An 18,719-nucleotide genomic window follows, 5' to 3' on the forward strand; every position below is an offset into this window, starting at 1 on the left:
AGCTGGGCGTTTGGCTGTCCTGGTTATTTCTGGTAGATTATCTGTCCTGAATGTAAATTGACCTATGTACCCCTATGGCTGATTATACCTCTTTTGGTTCGTCACAATGATATGAAGACAATGGTGGGAATATTTTTAAAGTTTCAAATAGCAATATGGCTCCATTAAGTTGCAATGTACAATAATAGTCGAAAATAACATCCATTTGGGTAATGTAATTGCTACAAAATACAAGTTTCTAACAATGAATCACCCAACCAACGCATTAGCAATAGTATCACGGAAAGTACCTGTCTTACAATCTTATTCTACTACAAATTGCTGCTATATATCATTCTACCTCCTAGCCTGTTGATGCAACCATCATATTAATCTCTCGGAACAACCATGATGTATATGGACTAAGCAATCTATATATAGTCCGTAACTCTAAAAACTCATGAGAGGTGTCACGTGTCATTGCGTAGGTATTTTCACACAAACCTAATCGTGTAACGCCTGCAAGCACGGATTTGACAGGCTTGATGTGCCATCGAAAGCTCATGTTGCCAACGCAATCCACAGTCATGAGGTAAGGCCTACTGCAAGCACGAATTTGATAGGCTTGATGCGCCGATCAATCAATGAACCAACAAAAGAGTAGTCTAATGATTCTACACGTAATGAATTTTCTTTAGAATTTTAGGGCAGCGCCCCAGCCATTGCATTAAGCAAAGACAATAACATCCATATATACAACATTCAGGCGTTAAAACACCTTTCCAAAAAGCATACAGCAGGTTTTAAAAGAGCACGAAAAAACTGAAAAACCACTCTCAAACTACTACTGCCAAAATAGCAACAACGGCAACTTCAAGACACTAGATTGAACCACTGATCAGACTTACCACCCGAGACAGATTCTAGATTGTAAGACAGGTACTTCTTAGCTTCCTCTGGTATCTCCAAGGCCTTCCAGTTTTGTGGTTCCTGAAATATGAACCTCTTCCTAGGATCATTCACCATCTCTAACCATCGATTCTTATCGGACTTGTTGCTACACGTTTCAGTTCCTCCAGTTTTGTCATGAACTCTTGTTTCATCTGTTGTGGGCATAGGATACTTTGGTTTTGAACCATTGTTGCAATTTTCAAAGAGCAAAAGACTCATATCCTTCCAACTTGTTCCCTGAAAACAAATAGCATTTCTTAGTTTCCAAAGCCCCCACAGGGCTGCTGCACTAAAAACATTAGAAACTAAGAATTTCTTATTGCTAAGCCAAAGCTGTCCTGTCCTATAGACAGGAAATTGTAGCCCAGCTCCCTACCAAAAATATCTGAAAGTTGCCTCCACGTTTGTTTGGTAACCACACAATCAAAATAAATGGTGAACACAAGAGCTTATCCTCTGTCTTCTTCCTAATGCTTAAATTATCTCTAGTCAAAGTTTTGTTCTTAGAAAGGAGCGCTGTGGCCTCAGCCTAAAGCCTAAACAGTCCTAAAAATCACAGCCCAACAAAAAAATTGTCATAGTAACAGCAAGAATCCTCTGCGGGCAAAATAAAAATAAAAATAAAAATAGGTTCCACCGAGATTTGAACTCGGGTTAATACAGCTAGCAGCAGTAGAAGTAGCAGCTGCTCGTGCAACCTTTCATTCCTCTGTTGAATCAGAATCACCACCGTGCCGCGCCCATTGTTTAATCCAAGCAACACAGAACCAAATTACACCACAAGCATTGAGCCATAGTTTCAGACAAATGATGCATTTTCAGCCAGCATTGGCACTAGCGGTATGCATTTTCAGACAAGTGAAAGCAAGGACACCAGTGTTGCGTGCTCACCTTGCTGGACAACAGCCGGTGGTGGGGATGGAGCGGCAGCAGGCGGGTCGTCGAGGACGTTGAGGTCGGAGATCCGGAGCGGCAGCCGGCAGTGGGGATGGAGCCCTTGCTGGATCCGGAGCAGGCTGGGGCACCGGCGGATCCGGAGCAGGCCTGCAGATCCGAAGCAGGCTGGAGCTCCGGTGGAAGGGGAGGGAAGGCCGCGCCTGGGGAGGAGCACCGACGCCTAGGCTGGTCGATCCGGAGCAGGCCTGCAGATCCGAAGCAGGCTGGAGCACCGGCGGAAGGGGAGGGAAGGCCGCGCCTGGGGAGGAGCACCGACGCCCAGACTGGTCCTCTGCGGAGGGGGAGGGGAAGGATGACGGCGCCCTGCTGGAGATCCGGCGGAGGCGGAGGGGAGGGATGACGGCGCCCTGGCTGGAGCACCGGTGGAGGTGGATGGGAGGCCCTTCCTTCAGATCCGGCCGAGGGGAGGGAATGGGAGGCGAGCAGGGGTTGGGGAATGGGAGGCGGCGGCGGATCTGGAGAGAGGAGGGAGGGCCGGGCGAGCAGGCGTTGGGGGATGGCAGGCGGCGCCGGGGAGGGAGCGAACGGGAGCACAGTGTCGGGAGGGAGGGAGGGAGGGGCATGGAGAGGAAAAGCCGACGCGATTTCGGAAACGCGGGGTAAGGCTCGCTTTTTCGGATACGCTGCGGGCGACGGGAGATCGCGGAAGCGCGTTCGCGACTGGACACTGATCGCGGGCCGTTTGTGCGGGATTACTCGCTTATTCCGCTCAGAAGCTGAGCATACGCGGCCCCAAACAGGGCCTGAGACTGTCTCCAACGCTCCGAACCCATAGACGTGACGTATTCGGTGGATTTGGGTGCGTGGCCCAAAACTCTCATTTTCCAACAGCCAACGTATACTCCACACGAGCCCCGACTTCATTGCCTTCATCTCAATCTCCAACGAGTCCGCCGCCCTCGCGGGTGGCACGCCGGTGACCCCCTCCCCCTCTGCCTCAGCCTGCAGTTCAAGAAAGACATAACTCCTGCATGCCATCCAACTAAAAAACAATAGCAGGAGCTTCACAGTCCATCCGACTGCAAGATCCAACAGCTAGCTATCTAGCTTGCGTGCGAATCGAAGAGAAAGAGATCAATCAACCAGCACAGCACTCACCAGCCGATGTCGCGGTCGACGATGTAGTGCTTGCTGTGCGCCGGCGCGGATCCAGATCCGGTTGTTCTTCACTGTGTTCTTCGTTCCCGTTTCTTTCCCCTTCTTGATTCGTGCTCGATTTGAGTTTTGCTGTGAGATTTGTTTAGTCAGATTGATAGATACTTTGACGAGTGTTGAACAATCCTACCAAGTGGTTTGAATCAATTCCACTCGTGCATCAAGATCCAAGCCGATCTTCATTTTGGGGGAAAAACTCGTTCTTGCTCGAATTTCTTCGATTTACAAAGTTACAGTTTAAATTGAGCAATGATCTCCTATGAGTAGCTTTTTATCTTCATTGTGAATCGCTGTGCAAAGTTTGGGAGCGATCTATGAAGATTTGAGTAGGATTTCATCGATTTTCTTGGCCGCTCCTTTTCTGTTCTTCGCGTGCGAGCTCTCTGTTCGTCGTGTGCTAGTTGATTTGGCTCCTGGCCGAGCACACCAGCAGTGCCCAGCGCTGATCGGCTCCAGGCCGAGCAGCAGTTGCCGGCACTGCTCTTGCCGCCCAAGACTTTGCGTCTTGGGGGAAAACGACGCAAATAAGTGTTTCGGTTGGCCTCGTATCCAAAATACATCATGCGTTTGCGTCTTCGCATAAATACGGTTTTCTTCGATTAAAACACTGTGTAGTATGAGTCGCCTTTTGCATGAGCTGGTGAGGACCGTCTGAGGAGAGACCTAAGAAAACGTGACAGGCACGGCGTAGGATTGATGCGACCGAGGACCGCTCCAGCAGCGGCCCGATGCAATGCCAGAGCGACAGGGAGGGCACGTGTCCGATGGCAAAGGGGTCACCGAGGCATTGGGGCTCTGGATTTACGCGGATTCTTTCCCTATATAATAATATATACTATAATATAATATATACTATATATATAGGCACTCGTCAACTCTCCTAGCCTCCATTAAATTAAATTAATCTGTGTCTTGCGTATACTACTGTTCCATTGGTTGTTCAGGGTAAAAAATGCTGCATACAGGACTTGTGATTGCCTTTAGAATAGAGGTGTTTAGACAGTGACGAGGTAGCAGAACCGTTTCATAAGGCGTGCTAATAAGGTGATTTAACCTAATTAAGCGCTGATTTGTAATATTTGATGTTTTGATTTGCTATGGAAGTCGTACATAGTTTTAATCATTGGGACTGCCCTCAGGAAATTATGTTGTGTTTTGCTACTACTCCCTCTATTTCCATATAAGCCTATATGGAGTTGTCACAATTTAAAAAAAAGCACCTTTTTACGCATAAATCAATCATTTAAAATAACCACAAGTCACATCAACATTCGATTCAAAAACTACGTACAATCCATCATATATACCACATGCGGAGGACATATATATCTTCAGTGAGCCTCCATGCTGAAACTGTGGCAGGGAATCCTGACAATTCATTCAGAGATTTTTTCCGCGAACGTGCAATTTTGCCCGTATTTTCCATTCTGAGATCGAGAGATGCTTTCATGCTGAAGGTACGTAGCCATAGGTGAGCACAACGGGTGAACACAACACAATCCATTTCAGAAACTTCCGCCGGGCATCCCACAATCGAACAGACATAGCACAATGATAATCTTCAGCCAACGTAGTTAACAAATAAACGTGCACTTTGTGGAAACCAATTATCTTTACACCACTCCCTCCGTCCCATAAAAACTGCGATTCTACGGTTCAAAAAATGTTCTAGAAAAAGTGCATTCGTAGCTCCTAGTGCTGGGTCTTAGGATGTCAGGCAGGCTATCAGACAAGCACAGCGGCTCTCAACTCTCATCCAGAAGCTTTGTCCCGTTGAAAAAAAAATCTACCGCACCACCCACACACAGACTACAGCGGAGCACCATCCATTCTTCTCGTATCTGTTTCGCTACAGGCAGAAGAGAGGGTTCTAGACGGTGGTCCTTGGCAGTTAGTATAGGGGTATTTCTGTCATTTTTCATCGCATTGGTTTTTATGCCAAGTCCTATAATTGCGTTTTTATTGGGACGGAGGGAGTACGTCAATGTTCCAATGGTTTCCAAATTAAATGCATGTATTAAATGCACTTATTTTAAACCGAGGGAATAATAGTTGTTCAAACGTATCTTTTCATGACGTTAGCGATTAGTGTTTTTCAGCGTCGTTGTGAGCGTAAACTAATTTCAGTGGTACCATCGTATCTCCTGGTGGTGCAAACTTGCGAGGTTCGGTTACGGTCGAAACCCGGACCTCGACCCGCCGATACGCAGGCCATCCAAATTGAGCAGAGTCTCCACTTCGTCCAGCTCGATAGCAGCCTTGATTATGGCGTTGGAGAGGTCCTTGTCGTCCTTGGCGTCGAAGTAGCAGCCCCTGTCCTTGGCGTCGGCGACGATCCCCCGCCAGATCGTCTTGGCGCTCGCCAGCGTCTTCGCGTTGCCCAGAATCCATAGGCAATGCCTGCCGCACAACGAACACGAAAGGCGGCAATCCCCGGTGAAACCCAGAGATCAGACAACCGTGCGTTACCAGAGAACAAGCGCTACTAGTCCATCACTCACTTTGCCCGCGTCAGCGCGACGTTCGTGCGGTTGATGTCGGCGAGGAAGCCGATTTTGCCTGCGGTGTTGCTCCGCACGGTGGAGAAGATGATCACGTCCTCCTCCGCGCCCTGGAAGCCGTCCACGGACCGCACCTTCACCGAGAACAACCCCTCGTGCGCCGCGAACGCCGCCCCGGCGATCTTCTCCTGGATCGCGCGGACCTGGCCCTTGTACGGCGACACCACGCCCACGCGGACCGCCCTGTTCGTGTCGACGGACTCTGCATGCGGACGCGACGTGTAGAATTAAATCTCCTGTTCGCTTATGCTGAATTTTGGCTTAAGCTGAAATGTTTTGAGAGAAAAATATTGTTCCGTGGCTGAAAAATAGTGGTGAATAAGCAAGCGAACGAGGCGAAAATCGTTGGAGAAACGAGTTACAAAAAAAAAAATTCACGGAGCGGGAACAACACTACCTTTGAAGAGCCTCTGCAGGATCCGGACCACGGCGGCGGCCTCGACGGCGTTGATGAGGCTCCGGTCATGCTTGCCCGTGCTCTCGTTCCCGCCGTCGACGTTGATGAACGAGTAGGAGCCGTACATCGGGCCGGTCAGGTGCCGCCTCTCGTAGTTTCGGCTGAGCACGTTGGGGCCGTCGGTTATCCGGCCGTCGTAGAAGCTCTCGACGGGGAACTTGCTGATCCATGGGTGCATCCTGTACTGCACGTCGAGGAGGTGCTTCGGTTGCCCCAGGGATGTCAGCCTCACGAACAGGCTTCTCCCAAATTCGGCGTCCTCACAAACCTGTTACGAGTTTGATTTTAGATCACAAACATTTTCATTTAATTTAAACAGACATTGCAAATTTTATCATGGCAAGTGGACTGAAGTAGCAGAGAAAGAAATGAGTCACCTTGCTTTTCACGAGCGCTGGTAGCTGGTACTCGTCGCCGATGAGAACAGCATGACGGACGCCAGGCAGCTGCAGAGGAATCAGTGACTCGCACTCCTTAAGCTGCGCTGCCTCGTCCACGACGACTACATCGAACGGCTGGGCCTTTGGAAGCCAGTGCAGACGGTATGAGCTAGAAGCCGTGCACAGCACGCTCTTGGCCCTCTGAAGCAAAAACTCTTCCACTGTTCGGTTCTCGTACATCTCCGGAAGCTCAAAGTTCAGAGACAGGTGCCGTAACTTCTTAACACACGAGGATCTTGCTTCCTTAAGCTCGAAGCTCACATCTGCCTGCACTTGTGTCACCAGTCTACGGAACAGCGAAAGGATTCCTCCATCTTCATCATTTTCGAAGAGTGCTTGCAGCTTTTCATCTGGTTCAGACCACACAAGTTCCCCAAATGCATCGAGCAGGGGCGGCACCTCTGCCATGCAGCGAAAGTTTTCTTCTGACGCTGCAGATCTAGGAAGATCATTGCCAAAAGTTTCCAGGCACCTGCGCAAATCATTGACAAGCCGTGTGTAGTTACTTTGGAAGTAGGTCTTGAACGTCATTTTCTTTTCCTTTATTGCCCGCAACTTTTTCTTTATTTCCAGTATTTTCTTCTGCATTTCCTGAACCTCATCGATCTTCTTTTGATTAGTAAGTTCCTTTCTGTTTTTCAGATAGGGAGCAAGTTCATCTCTCATCTTGTTTTCTTCAGAATCCAAATCACTTATCTGTTCTTCTATGCCGTCAACGTACCTACCATACTGAACCAACGGATGCTCTAGAAGTTGGAGCATGGAACTCAGGGACGTTGTCCACCCCGTGCCTGGCACCAAGCACTGACGTAGACGGCGGATACGCGAGTCCATGAAGATTTTGCCCAGGTTATCGTCCACGGCCATCCTGTCCTCGTTGCCGAACAATACCACATCACTCAGAAAACACTTCTTCCCACTGTCGCCGCCACCGGAGGAGGACTCCTCGATGAGACAAAGGACCCGAGACGCGACCTCCACCACCGCGGTGTTCGTCGGGGCGCAGGTCACTGTCCGGTGGCTCTTGATCAGCATGGACCACAGGAGGGCGCTGATGGTCTTCGTCTTCCCCGTCCCAGGAGGTCCCCAGATGAGGCGCACGGGGCAGCCCGGCTGCTCCACTGCTGAAACGCAGTCGTCCACCGCCTTGAGTTGTGAGTCGTTTAGCCCGAAATTTCCAAGGTCACCAAGCTCCCCATCAAGATAAAACGAAGCTGCTGTAGATGATGGCTCTTTCTGATCTTTGCCAAACTGTCATCGGAAAAAGGAAACAAAAATCCACATCATATAAAAGTAAAGAAACACAGCAGTGTTCTGTAGCTAGTGATTAGAGAACTGGGTTAATGCATAATACCTTTGGATCGAGCAACTTCTCAATGACGCTAGTGTTCCTACATGCTGCCGCATGCACATCCACAGCGTTCAGTATGCGGTTATACGCGGTCATGTTGATCAAGAACACTGCGAAAAGAGGCGGCCCTTCCTCAGGCCTCCGCGACAGCCGCACGACCGTGCCGTCGCCGCCGCCATCGGCTTTCAGCACCGAGCCGATCAAGTAGGAGCTGCCAGTGCGGCCCAGGTCCGAGCTGTGCCGGGGCTTCCGATCCGTCAGCACCAGCACGTCGGCGTCCTTCGGGGCGTATACCTGGTCCCGCTGCGTCGTCTGGGGATCGGCCTTCCTGACCACGATGCTGAAGATGGCCTGGCCCGGGTCCGTGCCAAGCTGCTCCATCCTCAGCACCTCGGTTGCCGGCGTGTGCTTGATTCCTTCCAGCGCGGAGCACAGGTCGGCACGGGTCTCCTCGATCAGCGGTAACGTGAAGGACTCCATGTAGCTCCGCAGTGAAGTGAAGGTCTTGGGTATTTTCTTAACCTGCATTTGTCATCAGCATGGATTTGTTACTGGTCATTTACGTAGTAGTAGTAGCTCGTCGACTGACAAGTTCAGGTTTGTTCCTCAATAAAATACATCAGGTTTATCTGACAAATTAAAAGACTCCTAAACCAGAACAATAAAAATTGATACATACATTTCTGTTCTGCTTGAAAAAAGGAAAGATGAACGAAATTGACAAGTGTAGGTCAATCAGAATAAAAACTGGCATATATGCATTTCTGTTCTGCTTGATAAACTGGCAAAGATAAAAGGGTAAGTTGAAAAGGCAGATGCTCACCTTTTTCTTTAATAGATTCTTGTTCAGGACATCTTGTAGCGTCCACGAGAACATGTGCTTCTCCAGCTCGCTCTGCTCCCACGCCCCGTACCTGCTACCGCTAGTCGCCTTCCCCCTCACAGACTTGCCACGAAACACGTCGTCGTCGTCGCTGTCGTAGTAGTCGCTCATCGTGCCGAACTCTGGCGAGTGAAGAAAGCGGTTGACCTCCTGCAGACTACACAGCAGTGCGTGGTTTGCTGTGTGCAGGAACGCAAGGAGTTGGTGATTTATAGGGGAACCCAGTGGGATCATGCCGTAGTGCTGAGTAACTTTGAGTTGGAATGCCAGAGGCCAAGCGATTAACCAAATGCAATCGCCGTTACGTTTCTCAGTGTTGGGCTGCATCGTGCGGATGAGTGATGACCATTTAATTCATTCATCGCTGTGATAGACTGATAGGATAGGAAGCGAGGACCTGTTGATCCATCGGAAAATCGAGCGGTCACACAGGAACTGCTGCCACTGCCATAGTGCCATATGCGCGTGAATTGACCACCGTGTACGTACGTTTCCTACTTTTCGTTTGAGTTCGTTTGATTTATAAGTTGTATGTTTTCAGTTAATAAATAGTATTTTTCTTTCACGTTAAATCAACTAATAGTATTTCCAGCTATGACTTATCATCCAAATAAACCTAAACAAAGGGTGTTTCCTGGTTCTTACCTGATCAACTTTACGAGATGCACTGGACCAGTACACAATAATATCGATTCTAGTTCTTTTGGACTGTATAATAGTTGTTCGTTTCTTATCTTTCCCTAATACCAGGGAATGATTTTTTTAGTATATCCATTTTGCTATGCATCTAGATATAATAATATGTCTATATATATAACAAAAATGGATGAACTAAAAAAGTGAAAACGACTTATAATTTGAAACGGATGAATTATCTTCTTATTTTCTCTTATTTCCTGTATTTTCTTTTTGATCCGTCTCTTTATCCGTTTCGTTTTTTTACGGTTCCATCTCTTTTTCTTTTCGTTCTTTTTTTTCTCCTTCTGCCTAAAGTAGAGCCGTAGAGGAGGGAATAATAAAGGCAAATCAGAAAATTTTAACGTAAAAATAGAAAATTGAATGCATAACTTTAGCTTTTGGTTAATATATAGATTATTTTACCACCAAATTATTGTTATGCTTCTTATGAGCTTTGTGCATAAGTCATCCTATTGATCATGTCCCAGCATGTTACGAAGTTACGTATTTCAAGATGAATGAGAACGCACGACAGCGATACTGAATAAATCTTCCAGTTACATGTTGTACAGACGATTGTACGTTCTGTTAGAAGCACAGATATTTTTGCTAGTTTTCATTCACGAATCATCCCTGACAAAAAGATTTGTCGAATTCTTGTGCTTCAGAATTTGGATTCTAGTACCAGACTAGTCAATTTTTTATTCTATTATTAGAAAAATATATAAAGACCATCACTACTATGTAGCTTAGCAATTAAGCTACGATGGAAGTTATCACATAGTAGTCGCCGCTCAAAGATACAACCACCTCACGTCCTCACCCCAGGCGCCACGTTCACAGGGACACGCCTGCCCCCAGCGTTCTTCTCTTCCCGTTCAAACGCGCAGAAGGGCAGAACCCCCCATAGGCCCAGACCCCAGGTCCGTCCGTGAGGGGAACGGAAAAAAAAAGGATCGAGAGATTCAAAACCTTCCAAAACCCTCGCCACCCGCCGCCGTAGCCGCCATGGACCGTGCCCCGCCGCGCGGTGCGCCCCGCGACGCCGTCGGCCAGCGGTGGCTCGCCGTCTTCGCCTTCCAGGCCGCGGTCTCGGCCGCCGCTTCGGCGCTCCACATCGCGGTGTCCCCGCGCGGCCGCCGCCACCCGCTCCTCGGCATCCCCACCGGTCTCCTCCTCGCGCTCGAGCCGCTCCTCGCTTTCGCCGCCACGGGGCTCCTCGCGCTCGCGCTCCTCCTCACCGAGTCCCCGCACCCGCGGCCTCCCCCGCTGCCGCGGAGCGCGCTCGCGACCGCCCTCTTGGCCGCGGCCGGCACGCTCTGCGTGGGCGCCGCCGCGGCGATGCTACCCGAGGACGCCGGGTGGGAGGCCGTCGCTTGGCTCGGGTTCCGAGGCGCCGTGCTTGGGTCCATCTTCGCCGGGCACTATTTTGGCCGTCGGAGGTGGTTGCTCCAGTTCCCCGTCGTGCAGGTGAAGTAGATTGGGGAAAATTGTGGTTTCTCATACAGAGAACAGTTTTGAGTGTTCTGAAATTCCAGATGATCTGTAAATGTCCACACAACACTATTGCAATAATAGAGGTTGGAATTCATGCTTAAACGGCGTGCTTTTGGATTACCCACTTAGGTTGGTACTAGTGACTTCTGTTGTTGAATCAACATAAGCATTGGCTGTTTTTCTTTTGCTCTTGTGTGCTTCCTAGTTGCTGTTGTGCTCGACAGCTTCCCCTACAATTTATTTTCGATTCACGTGTGAATGGAAACTGATAAGATGAGGGTATGAACTGAAAACTGATCGGATGGGGGTATGAACTGAAATTGAAAACGGATCAGATGGGTGTGGGCGTGCCTACTCTGTCTTATAATTCTGGTGAAGAAGCTATCACGAAGGCAGCCGGGTGATAAACAGTGTGCTGTTTATATAAGATTAGAAATTTTGAGCCAGGATTTATTAAACTTGTTCTGGCAGTCTAGCATAGGCTTGCACTTCTTCCAGGAGTTACTATGATCAAATTTGCATCCATACAGTTGATATTCCTTCTCTTTAGGTTGCCTGGATGCGTTTCCCCACTTAGATCTGCTCTAATGCAGTGAATTGATAACTGATACGTGATGGCTATTCGTGGCTTGACGAACTTACAGAAATAGTAATTCTTTGATAAGTCTGTTTGGTAATTTTTAACCCAAAAGTGTCATCTAATTGGAAATTAAGAAATGACTTTCTTAATCATCACTTATTTGTATTTGTTTGAGCGGGTAGCAACTTGTAACCTTAGCTTTTTCCCCTCCAATCATTTAAGTAGTTGTTCAGTTGTCTTAATTTTCACTTCCTTTGTGTGCAGCGACCTCTATTCTATGGATTGAAGATGGTTCTCCTACCAACTGGAAACAGGGCTCTAAAGTTATCAGTCCAGACTTTCCTCATTTCCCATTTCCTAGTTTTCTTTCTTCCTTGGCAATTCAGAAAGGGAGGACTTACTGAGATCAGCACTTTAGTAGTGACCGCTGGTATTGGCTTCTGTTTGGAAATAAACTATCAGTTTGTCCAGGTCTGTTCTTCTTTGTGTTCCGAGTCTTCAGTCTTTGGAGCTTGACTAACTTGATTATGTTAGTATGTAACCAATTCCCCTTCCGACAAATTCAGGTTGTACATACAAGGAGGTGCAGTTTTGCTCCACCTCAGAGCACTGCCGCTGCAGAGACTAATCCAACTGAATTTATCCTGGAAACTTTGGAACAAAGTGATCCACGATCATTGATCCAATATCTTGCTTACCAAGATTTATGTGTGGTATCTGAGTGTAACTTGGAACCGTGGCGCAGAGCTGCTTTCTTTGAGGAATCTGGTGAAACTTATAAAAGAATTGTGACAGCTTGTTTGAAGCCACTTGAGGAGTTTACTTCAAAAATTGCTGAAGCCATTGAAGGTTTTTCTAGTGATAAGCCAGAATTGATGCTACAACAGTCCAAACTCTTTAGTGCATTTGATGATTCCCAGGTAATGCTACATTATGTATATAATTACCTCTGTTGTTGCATTTTTGGCCGTGGACTTTCTACTGTTATTCTTGTTTGTGTACGCAGTCCCTTATAGGACCAACTTTGATAACCCACTGTTAAATTATTTGTACACGCAATTCTTCATGATTGATAAAATATTTATAGTTAAGAGGGTGTCTTTAGTGAACTTTGCATTTGAGTATAATGTAACTTGATACTGGTTTATTAGTCATTTAGTCCGACTTAGTTGAACCTCAAGGTATGCATAAAGATTTTGTACAATGTACATGGATGGCTTGTGAGAAGTTCGTGTATTCAGTTTTGTACACAGGACTCCACTGAATAGTTACCTATAGTGTATATTTTGACCCTTAAGTATCTAACCTAATCAAATCAATTCTTTGGCCATATTACGATGTTGCTTTCTATCATGTTAAAATCAACAACAACAACAACAACAACAACAACAACAACAACAAAGAAGCCTTAAGTCCCAAACAAGTTGGGGTAGGCTAGAGTTGAAACCCAGCAGAAGCAATCAAGGTTCAGGCATGTGAATAGTTGTTTTCCAAGCACTCATATCTAAGGCTAAGTCTTTGGGTATATTTCATTCTTTCAAGACTCCTTTTATTGTCTCTACCCAAGTCAATTTCAGTATTTCTCTCTTCACGTTACTATCCTGGCTTAGGATTCCACTACGTACCGGTGCCTCTGGAGGTCTCCGTTGGACATGTCCAAACCATCTCAACCGGTGTTGGACAAACTTTTCTTCAATTGGTGCTACCCCTAATCTATCACGTATATCATCGTTCCGAACTCGATCCCTTCTTGTATGACCGCAAATCCAACGCAACATACGCATTTCCGCGACACCTATCTGTTGAACATGTCGCCTTTTCGTAGGCCAACATTCTGCACCATACAACATAGTAGGTCTAATCGCCGTCCTATAAAACTTGCCTTTTAGCTTCTGTGGTACCCTTTTGTCACATAGGACACCAGATGCTTGGCGCCACTTCATCCACCCTGCTTTAATTCTATGGCTCACATCTTCATCAATATCCCCGTCTCTCTGTAGCATTGATCCTAAATATCGAAAGGTATCCTTCCTAGGCACTACTTGACCTTCCAAACTGATATCTTTCTCCTCCAGAGTATTAGTGCTGAAGTCACATCTCATATACTCAGTTTTAGTTCTACTGAGTCTAAAACCTTTGGACTCTAAAGTCTCTTGTCATAACTCCAGTTTCTGATTCACTCCTGTCTGGCTTTAATCAACTAGCACTATATCGTCCGCGAAAAGCATACACCTAAGAGATGTCTCCTTGTATGTCCCTTGTGATCCTCATCCATCACTAAGGTAAACTAGATAAGGGCTCAAAGCTGATCCCTTGATGTAGTCCTATCCTAATCGGAAAGTCATCCTGTATCTCCATCACTTGTTCGAACACTAGTCACAACAGTTGTTGTACATGTCCTTAATGAGCTCGACGTACTTAGTTGGGACTTTATGTTTGTCCAAAGCCCACCATATAACATTCCTTGTATTTTATCATAAGCCTTCTCCAAGTCAATAAAAACTATGTGTAGGTCCTTCTTCTCCCTATACCTCTCCATAACTTGTCTTATTAAGAAAATGGCTTCCATGGTTGATCTTCCGGGCATGAAACCAAATTGGTTCATAGAGAGCCCGCGTTATTGCTCTCAAGCGATGCTCGATAACTCTCTTCCATAACTTCATAGTATGGCTCATCAACTTAATTTCCCGGTAATTAGTACAACTTTGAATATCCCATTTATTCTTGTAGATCGGTACTAATATACTTCTCCACTCGTCAGACATCTTGTTCGATCGAAAAATATGGTCAAACAGCTTGGTTAGCCATACTATAGCTATGTCCCCGAGGCATCTCCACACCTCGATTGGGATACCATCCGGTCCCATCGCCTTACTTCTTTTCATCCTTTTCAATGCCTCTCTGACCTCCGATTCTTGTATTCTCCGCACAAAGTGCCTATTGGTGTCATCAAAAGAGTCATCCAACTGAAAGGTTGTGTCCGTATTCTCACCATTGAACAATTTGTCAAAATACTCTTGCCATCAATGTCGGATCTCATCCCCCTTCATCAAGAGATGCTCCATTTCATCCTTAATGCACTTAACTTGATTGAAGTCCCTTGTCTTTCTCTCACGAACCCTAGCTATCCTATAAATGTCATTCTCTCCTTCCTTCGTACTCAAATGTTGGTAAAGATCCTCGTACGCTCTACCCTTTGCCACACTTACAGCTCGCTTTGCAGTCTTCTTTGCCACCTTGCACTTCTCTATGTTGTCCACACTCCTGTCATGGTACAAGCGTCTATAGCATTCTTTCCTGTCATGGTACAAGCATCTATAGCATTTTTTCTTCTCCTTAATAGCCCTTTGGACTTCTTTGTTCCACCACCAAGTATCTTTAGCCTCGCCTCCACTTCCTTTGGTTACTCCACACACCTCTGAGACCACCTTCCGAATGTTGGTTGCCATCTTCTCCCACATATTGTTTATGTACCCTTCTTCCTTCCAAGATCCCTCTTTGATAACCCTTTTCCTGAATATCTCTGACGTCTCCCTTTTAGTTTCTACCACTTTGTTCTTTCAATCTTGTTTGTTTATCCCTATGGGTATGCACCTGAAAACGAAAGTATGCTACCAAAAGCTTATGTTGAGAAACAACACACTCTCCTGTTATCACCTTGCAACCCAAGCATGTTCGTTTGTCCTTTCTTCTTGCGAGAACAAAGTCAATCTGGCTAGAGTGTTGGCCGCTACTGAAGGTCACTAGATGAGATTCTCTCTTTCTAAAAAAAGTGTTGGCTATTATCAGGTCAAAAGCTACCACGAAATCCAAAACTTCCTCCCCCTCTTGATTTCTACTACCATACCCAAAACCTCTATGAACTGCCTCGAAACCTGTGCTTATAGTACCTACATGCCCATTAAGATCTATTCCGATAAAAAGCTTCTCACTACTAGGTACAGCTCTAATCAGGCCATCTAAGTCTTCCCAGAACTGTCTCTTAGCACTCTTGTCGAGGCCTACTTGGGGGGCATACGTACTAATTACGTTCAAGACCATATCACCAACGACAAGCTTGACTAAGATAATCCTATCTCCTTGCCTTCTCACTCCCACCACACTATTCTTGAGGCTCTTATCAATCAAAACTCCTATTCCATTTCTATTCGTGACTGTCCCTATGTACCAAAGCTTGAAACCTGTATTATCCACCTCCTTCGCCTTCTGATCCATTCCATTTAGTCTCTTAAACGCATAATATATTTATACGCGTCCTAGTCGCGGTATCAACTAATCTCTTTAACTTACCTGTAATTGACCCTACATTCCAACTACCTAAACGGATCCTAGTTGGTTCGACTAGCTTCCTTACCCTTCGCACCCGTCGACTCAGATGTGAAGACCCTTGCTCATTTTTCACTACACCCGAGCGCTGATGTAGCGCGCCACTAAGGAAGTGACTGATCCCGATCCTTGCTCACTTGACACCATGCCCGGATCGCGACACGGTGCGTCACCAAGGGGGTGCCGACCTAGCCCTTGCCATTTAACACCATACCCAGGTTCCGAATATGGCGCGTTGCCAAGAGGGTTACGTCCCCAACGGTTTTCTTTCGGGTTTCATCTCCATTAGAATGGCTAGATTTAACGTTGGCTCGCCACGCCTATCACAACCCTCCTCCTTTACCAGGGCTTGTGACCTGCTATGTTGAGACAACATAGGTGGAGTTTATCATGTTAAAACCAATAGCTTTTTTTTTGGCATATTTTGGTTAATTTGGACCTGAATCATTAGTTGAATTCTGGCAAATAAAAAGAACTTTTTTGGAGACTTATATTCTATTACATAACTGAAGAAAATCTCTGTTTATTTAATTGTAAATAGTATGGTGGATTCACATTTATGTTTTTGGTTGTAATAAAGGTTAAAATTCATACTAGTAGTAGTATGTGGCCAGAACTGAGTGAATCCTCGGAAAACATTAGTCTGTTGATGGCAAGCACTCATATAGTTAGAATCCTTTATTTTATATTAGAAGATAATTCATACCGATAAAAAAAATCTTGATTTGGTAATTTTGGAAATGCTCTTTATTTATACTGTGATGAATGCAACATTGCAGATGTTAGCATTAGTGTTGAACATGCTTTTTTTTTGTTTGAGGTTATGGGCCTGCATTTGATAGTTGATTGTTTCCCATATGCCTGAGGCTGCTTTTGTGTACTAATGCCTAATGGGAAATTATTTTTGTGTCTTTGCTGTAGATATGCACATGGTGTGCTCGGACATTGGCAGGATTAACTGCGCGCTCACGCCAGGAGGATCGATATGGTGTTGCTCAACTCACTGGCTGCAATGCTGCTGTGATGACAACATTGCTGTCTGCCCTAGTAGCAATTGAGACATGTTTAGGAAAGAAAACAAACCCACAGCCTGTGCACTCACTGGGTCCTGAAAACATTAGGTGGGCTAACTTCTCCACAGGACGAAAAGGCACTGGAGTTGCAATTGCAAGCACACAAAAAGGTGGCCTCCACAAGAAAGCTTATACCATGGCTGATGTTCTTCGGACTTCTGTTTATCAGATAGTTTCAGCATTCATCGATGACATGCGAGCTAATGCAAAACCATCCAGCTTGGAGAAGAACTGGATCAGTGAAGGGAGAAAGCCTGTATATGGTTCACAAGCCGTGTTGGTTCAGAAGTTGATTCTGTTTATTGAGTACCGTGCTGTATGAACTTGGTTCCATGTCCCTCAGACCCTTACCTGCACATCCGATCATACTTGGATGGAAGTGTTTGGTTTTTGAACTTGGTTCAAGAACCATTGCTTTCCACCAGAACCTATGAAGATGGATCCTAAAATTAACAGTTTCTCAAGATGAACTTTGACTTCTGTATTCCTGTGGGCTGCTGCACTACGGAAGGCACCGCCACTCTCAGAATGGATAACCATTATCCACTCAGGCCTTGTTTCTATTCTGGTTATTCACTCAGGCCTTGTTTCTATTCTGAATCGCAGTCTGAAGAGGGTATCTGAAAGACTTGTGAATTTTTTATATCCACTTTTCAGATTTATGACACAAACTGTTAGTATTGTTTAGCTGCAACTTCGAACGAGAGAGGCACATTCAATGTTTTCATTTATTTGGTGTAGTATTTTCAAGTTTCCGGTCTTCATGCTAAACTAGGTTCGTGCCCGTACGCTGTTACATAACAGCTAAACTTATATAAAAAAAACATACGGATCGTAAGATAAGATAATAATACTGTAAAATTAAATACGGACATTAAAGTGATATTTAATAAAAAAAGTATAGTTCGTGAAATTAACACAGTACAAAGAGTGTGACGTCGTAGACTCAGAAATCTATTATATAGACCTTTTCGTGATGTGGCTAAAATAATGTTTTATATCGGCAGTAAGAAATCTCCGATATCTATTTCTTTCGTGTGCCAATAAATAGGCGAATAAGTTCCGCCGCATGTCTATACCATCCTGTACATAGGTTCGAGTATATATATAATATTAGTGCATGTCACATGAGTAATATTGTCGATGGAACTGGATGCATTTACCACACCTATATTATAATACAAAAATATGGTCTCAATGTCTACTCCATGAAAGACACAATAATTCAAACTCTACGATAATAAAGTTTAAGAAACAGTGTCAGCTACTCTGGTATTCAAACTTTTTTTAATTAGAAACAAAACCATGATTCTATAAAGGCAGTACCCATTTTCATGAACAGTGTTGCCATCTCTGTTAAACTATCGTTAATATCACCAGGAACTCCAATGCTTAAAGAGACAGGGACCGTCTAAAAATTTATTGATATAATAAGTGTCCTACGGCACCACGATATTTTCGTCGTAAAAAATCAATTTTATTACCATACCTGTTGACTGGGCAGTCTCCGTTAGAGTCATTTGTAGCATCTTTGCAGACTTTTTTGGTGCATTTTTTATTGCATACAATTCACGGCGTTTCTTGATTATTTCACTTCTCTTTTCATCAGACATTGTTGCATACCGTTCTCTCTCCCTCTGCCTCTTCTGCTCATTAGGATCCCAATCTAGTGTCACCAATCCCGGTCGTGTATGATCCCCTTCAATACATTTTGGTGAGGAGTTGCAAACATATGAACATATAATATGTAGAGATGTTGTAAAAGTTTATATACCTTCATGTGTTGTATTTGTAAGGTCTTCCCAAAGGTATCCGATCACCTGGTTGGTCT

The 18,719-nt window shown here is 45.5% G+C and overlaps 2 protein-coding genes across 2 annotated transcripts; one reads left to right on the forward strand and one right to left on the reverse strand.

Moving 5' to 3' along the window:
- Positions 1-5,519: 5,519 nt before the first annotated feature.
- LOC136464155 (uncharacterized ATP-dependent helicase C29A10.10c-like) lies at positions 5,520-8,764 on the reverse strand. The gene is made up of 5 exons (XM_066463110.1): positions 8,675-8,764; positions 7,855-8,373; positions 6,438-7,751; positions 6,001-6,328; positions 5,520-5,805 (listed from the first exon to the last, which is right to left on the reverse strand). Exons 1-5 carry the CDS (start codon positions 8,726-8,728, stop codon positions 5,540-5,542), a joined length of 2,481 nt encoding a protein of 826 aa, XP_066319207.1. The 5' UTR covers positions 8,729-8,764; the 3' UTR covers positions 5,520-5,539.
- A 1,513-nt stretch (positions 8,765-10,277) lies between these two features.
- On the forward strand, positions 10,278-17,352 carry LOC136464156 (uncharacterized). The gene is made up of 4 exons (XM_066463111.1): positions 10,278-10,882; positions 11,754-11,960; positions 12,056-12,409; positions 16,737-17,352. Exons 1-4 carry the CDS (start codon positions 10,421-10,423, stop codon positions 17,208-17,210), a joined length of 1,497 nt encoding a protein of 498 aa, XP_066319208.1. The 5' UTR covers positions 10,278-10,420; the 3' UTR covers positions 17,211-17,352.
- Positions 17,353-18,719: the final 1,367 nt, after the last annotated feature.

Source organism: Miscanthus floridulus, chromosome 7 (genome assembly GCF_019320115.1).
Source record: "Miscanthus floridulus cultivar M001 chromosome 7, ASM1932011v1, whole genome shotgun sequence".
Classification (NCBI taxonomy): Eukaryota; Viridiplantae; Streptophyta; class Magnoliopsida; order Poales; family Poaceae; genus Miscanthus; species Miscanthus floridulus.

Excerpts from the sequence above, each read along its gene's own strand:
- LOC136464155 (XM_066463110.1), bottom strand. The coding sequence starts at position 8,728 with ATGTTCTCGTGGACGCTACAAGATGTCCTGAACAAGAATCTATTAAAG. Across the intron at positions 7,752-7,854 it reads AGAAGTTGCTCGATCCAAAG|TTTGGCAAAGATCAGAAAGA; the intron begins GTATTATGCATT and ends TTCCGATGACAG. Across the intron at positions 5,806-6,000 it reads CCTGCAGAGGCTCTTCAAAG|AGTCCGTCGACACGAACAGG; the intron begins GTAGTGTTGTTC and ends GTCCGCATGCAG.
- LOC136464156 (XM_066463111.1), top strand. The coding sequence starts at position 10,421 with ATGGACCGTGCCCCGCCGCGCGGTGCGCCCCGCGACGCCGTCGGCCAG. Across the intron at positions 11,961-12,055 it reads TAAACTATCAGTTTGTCCAG|GTTGTACATACAAGGAGGTG; the intron begins GTCTGTTCTTCT and ends CGACAAATTCAG. Across the intron at positions 12,410-16,736 it reads GTGCATTTGATGATTCCCAG|ATATGCACATGGTGTGCTCG; the intron begins GTAATGCTACAT and ends TCTTTGCTGTAG.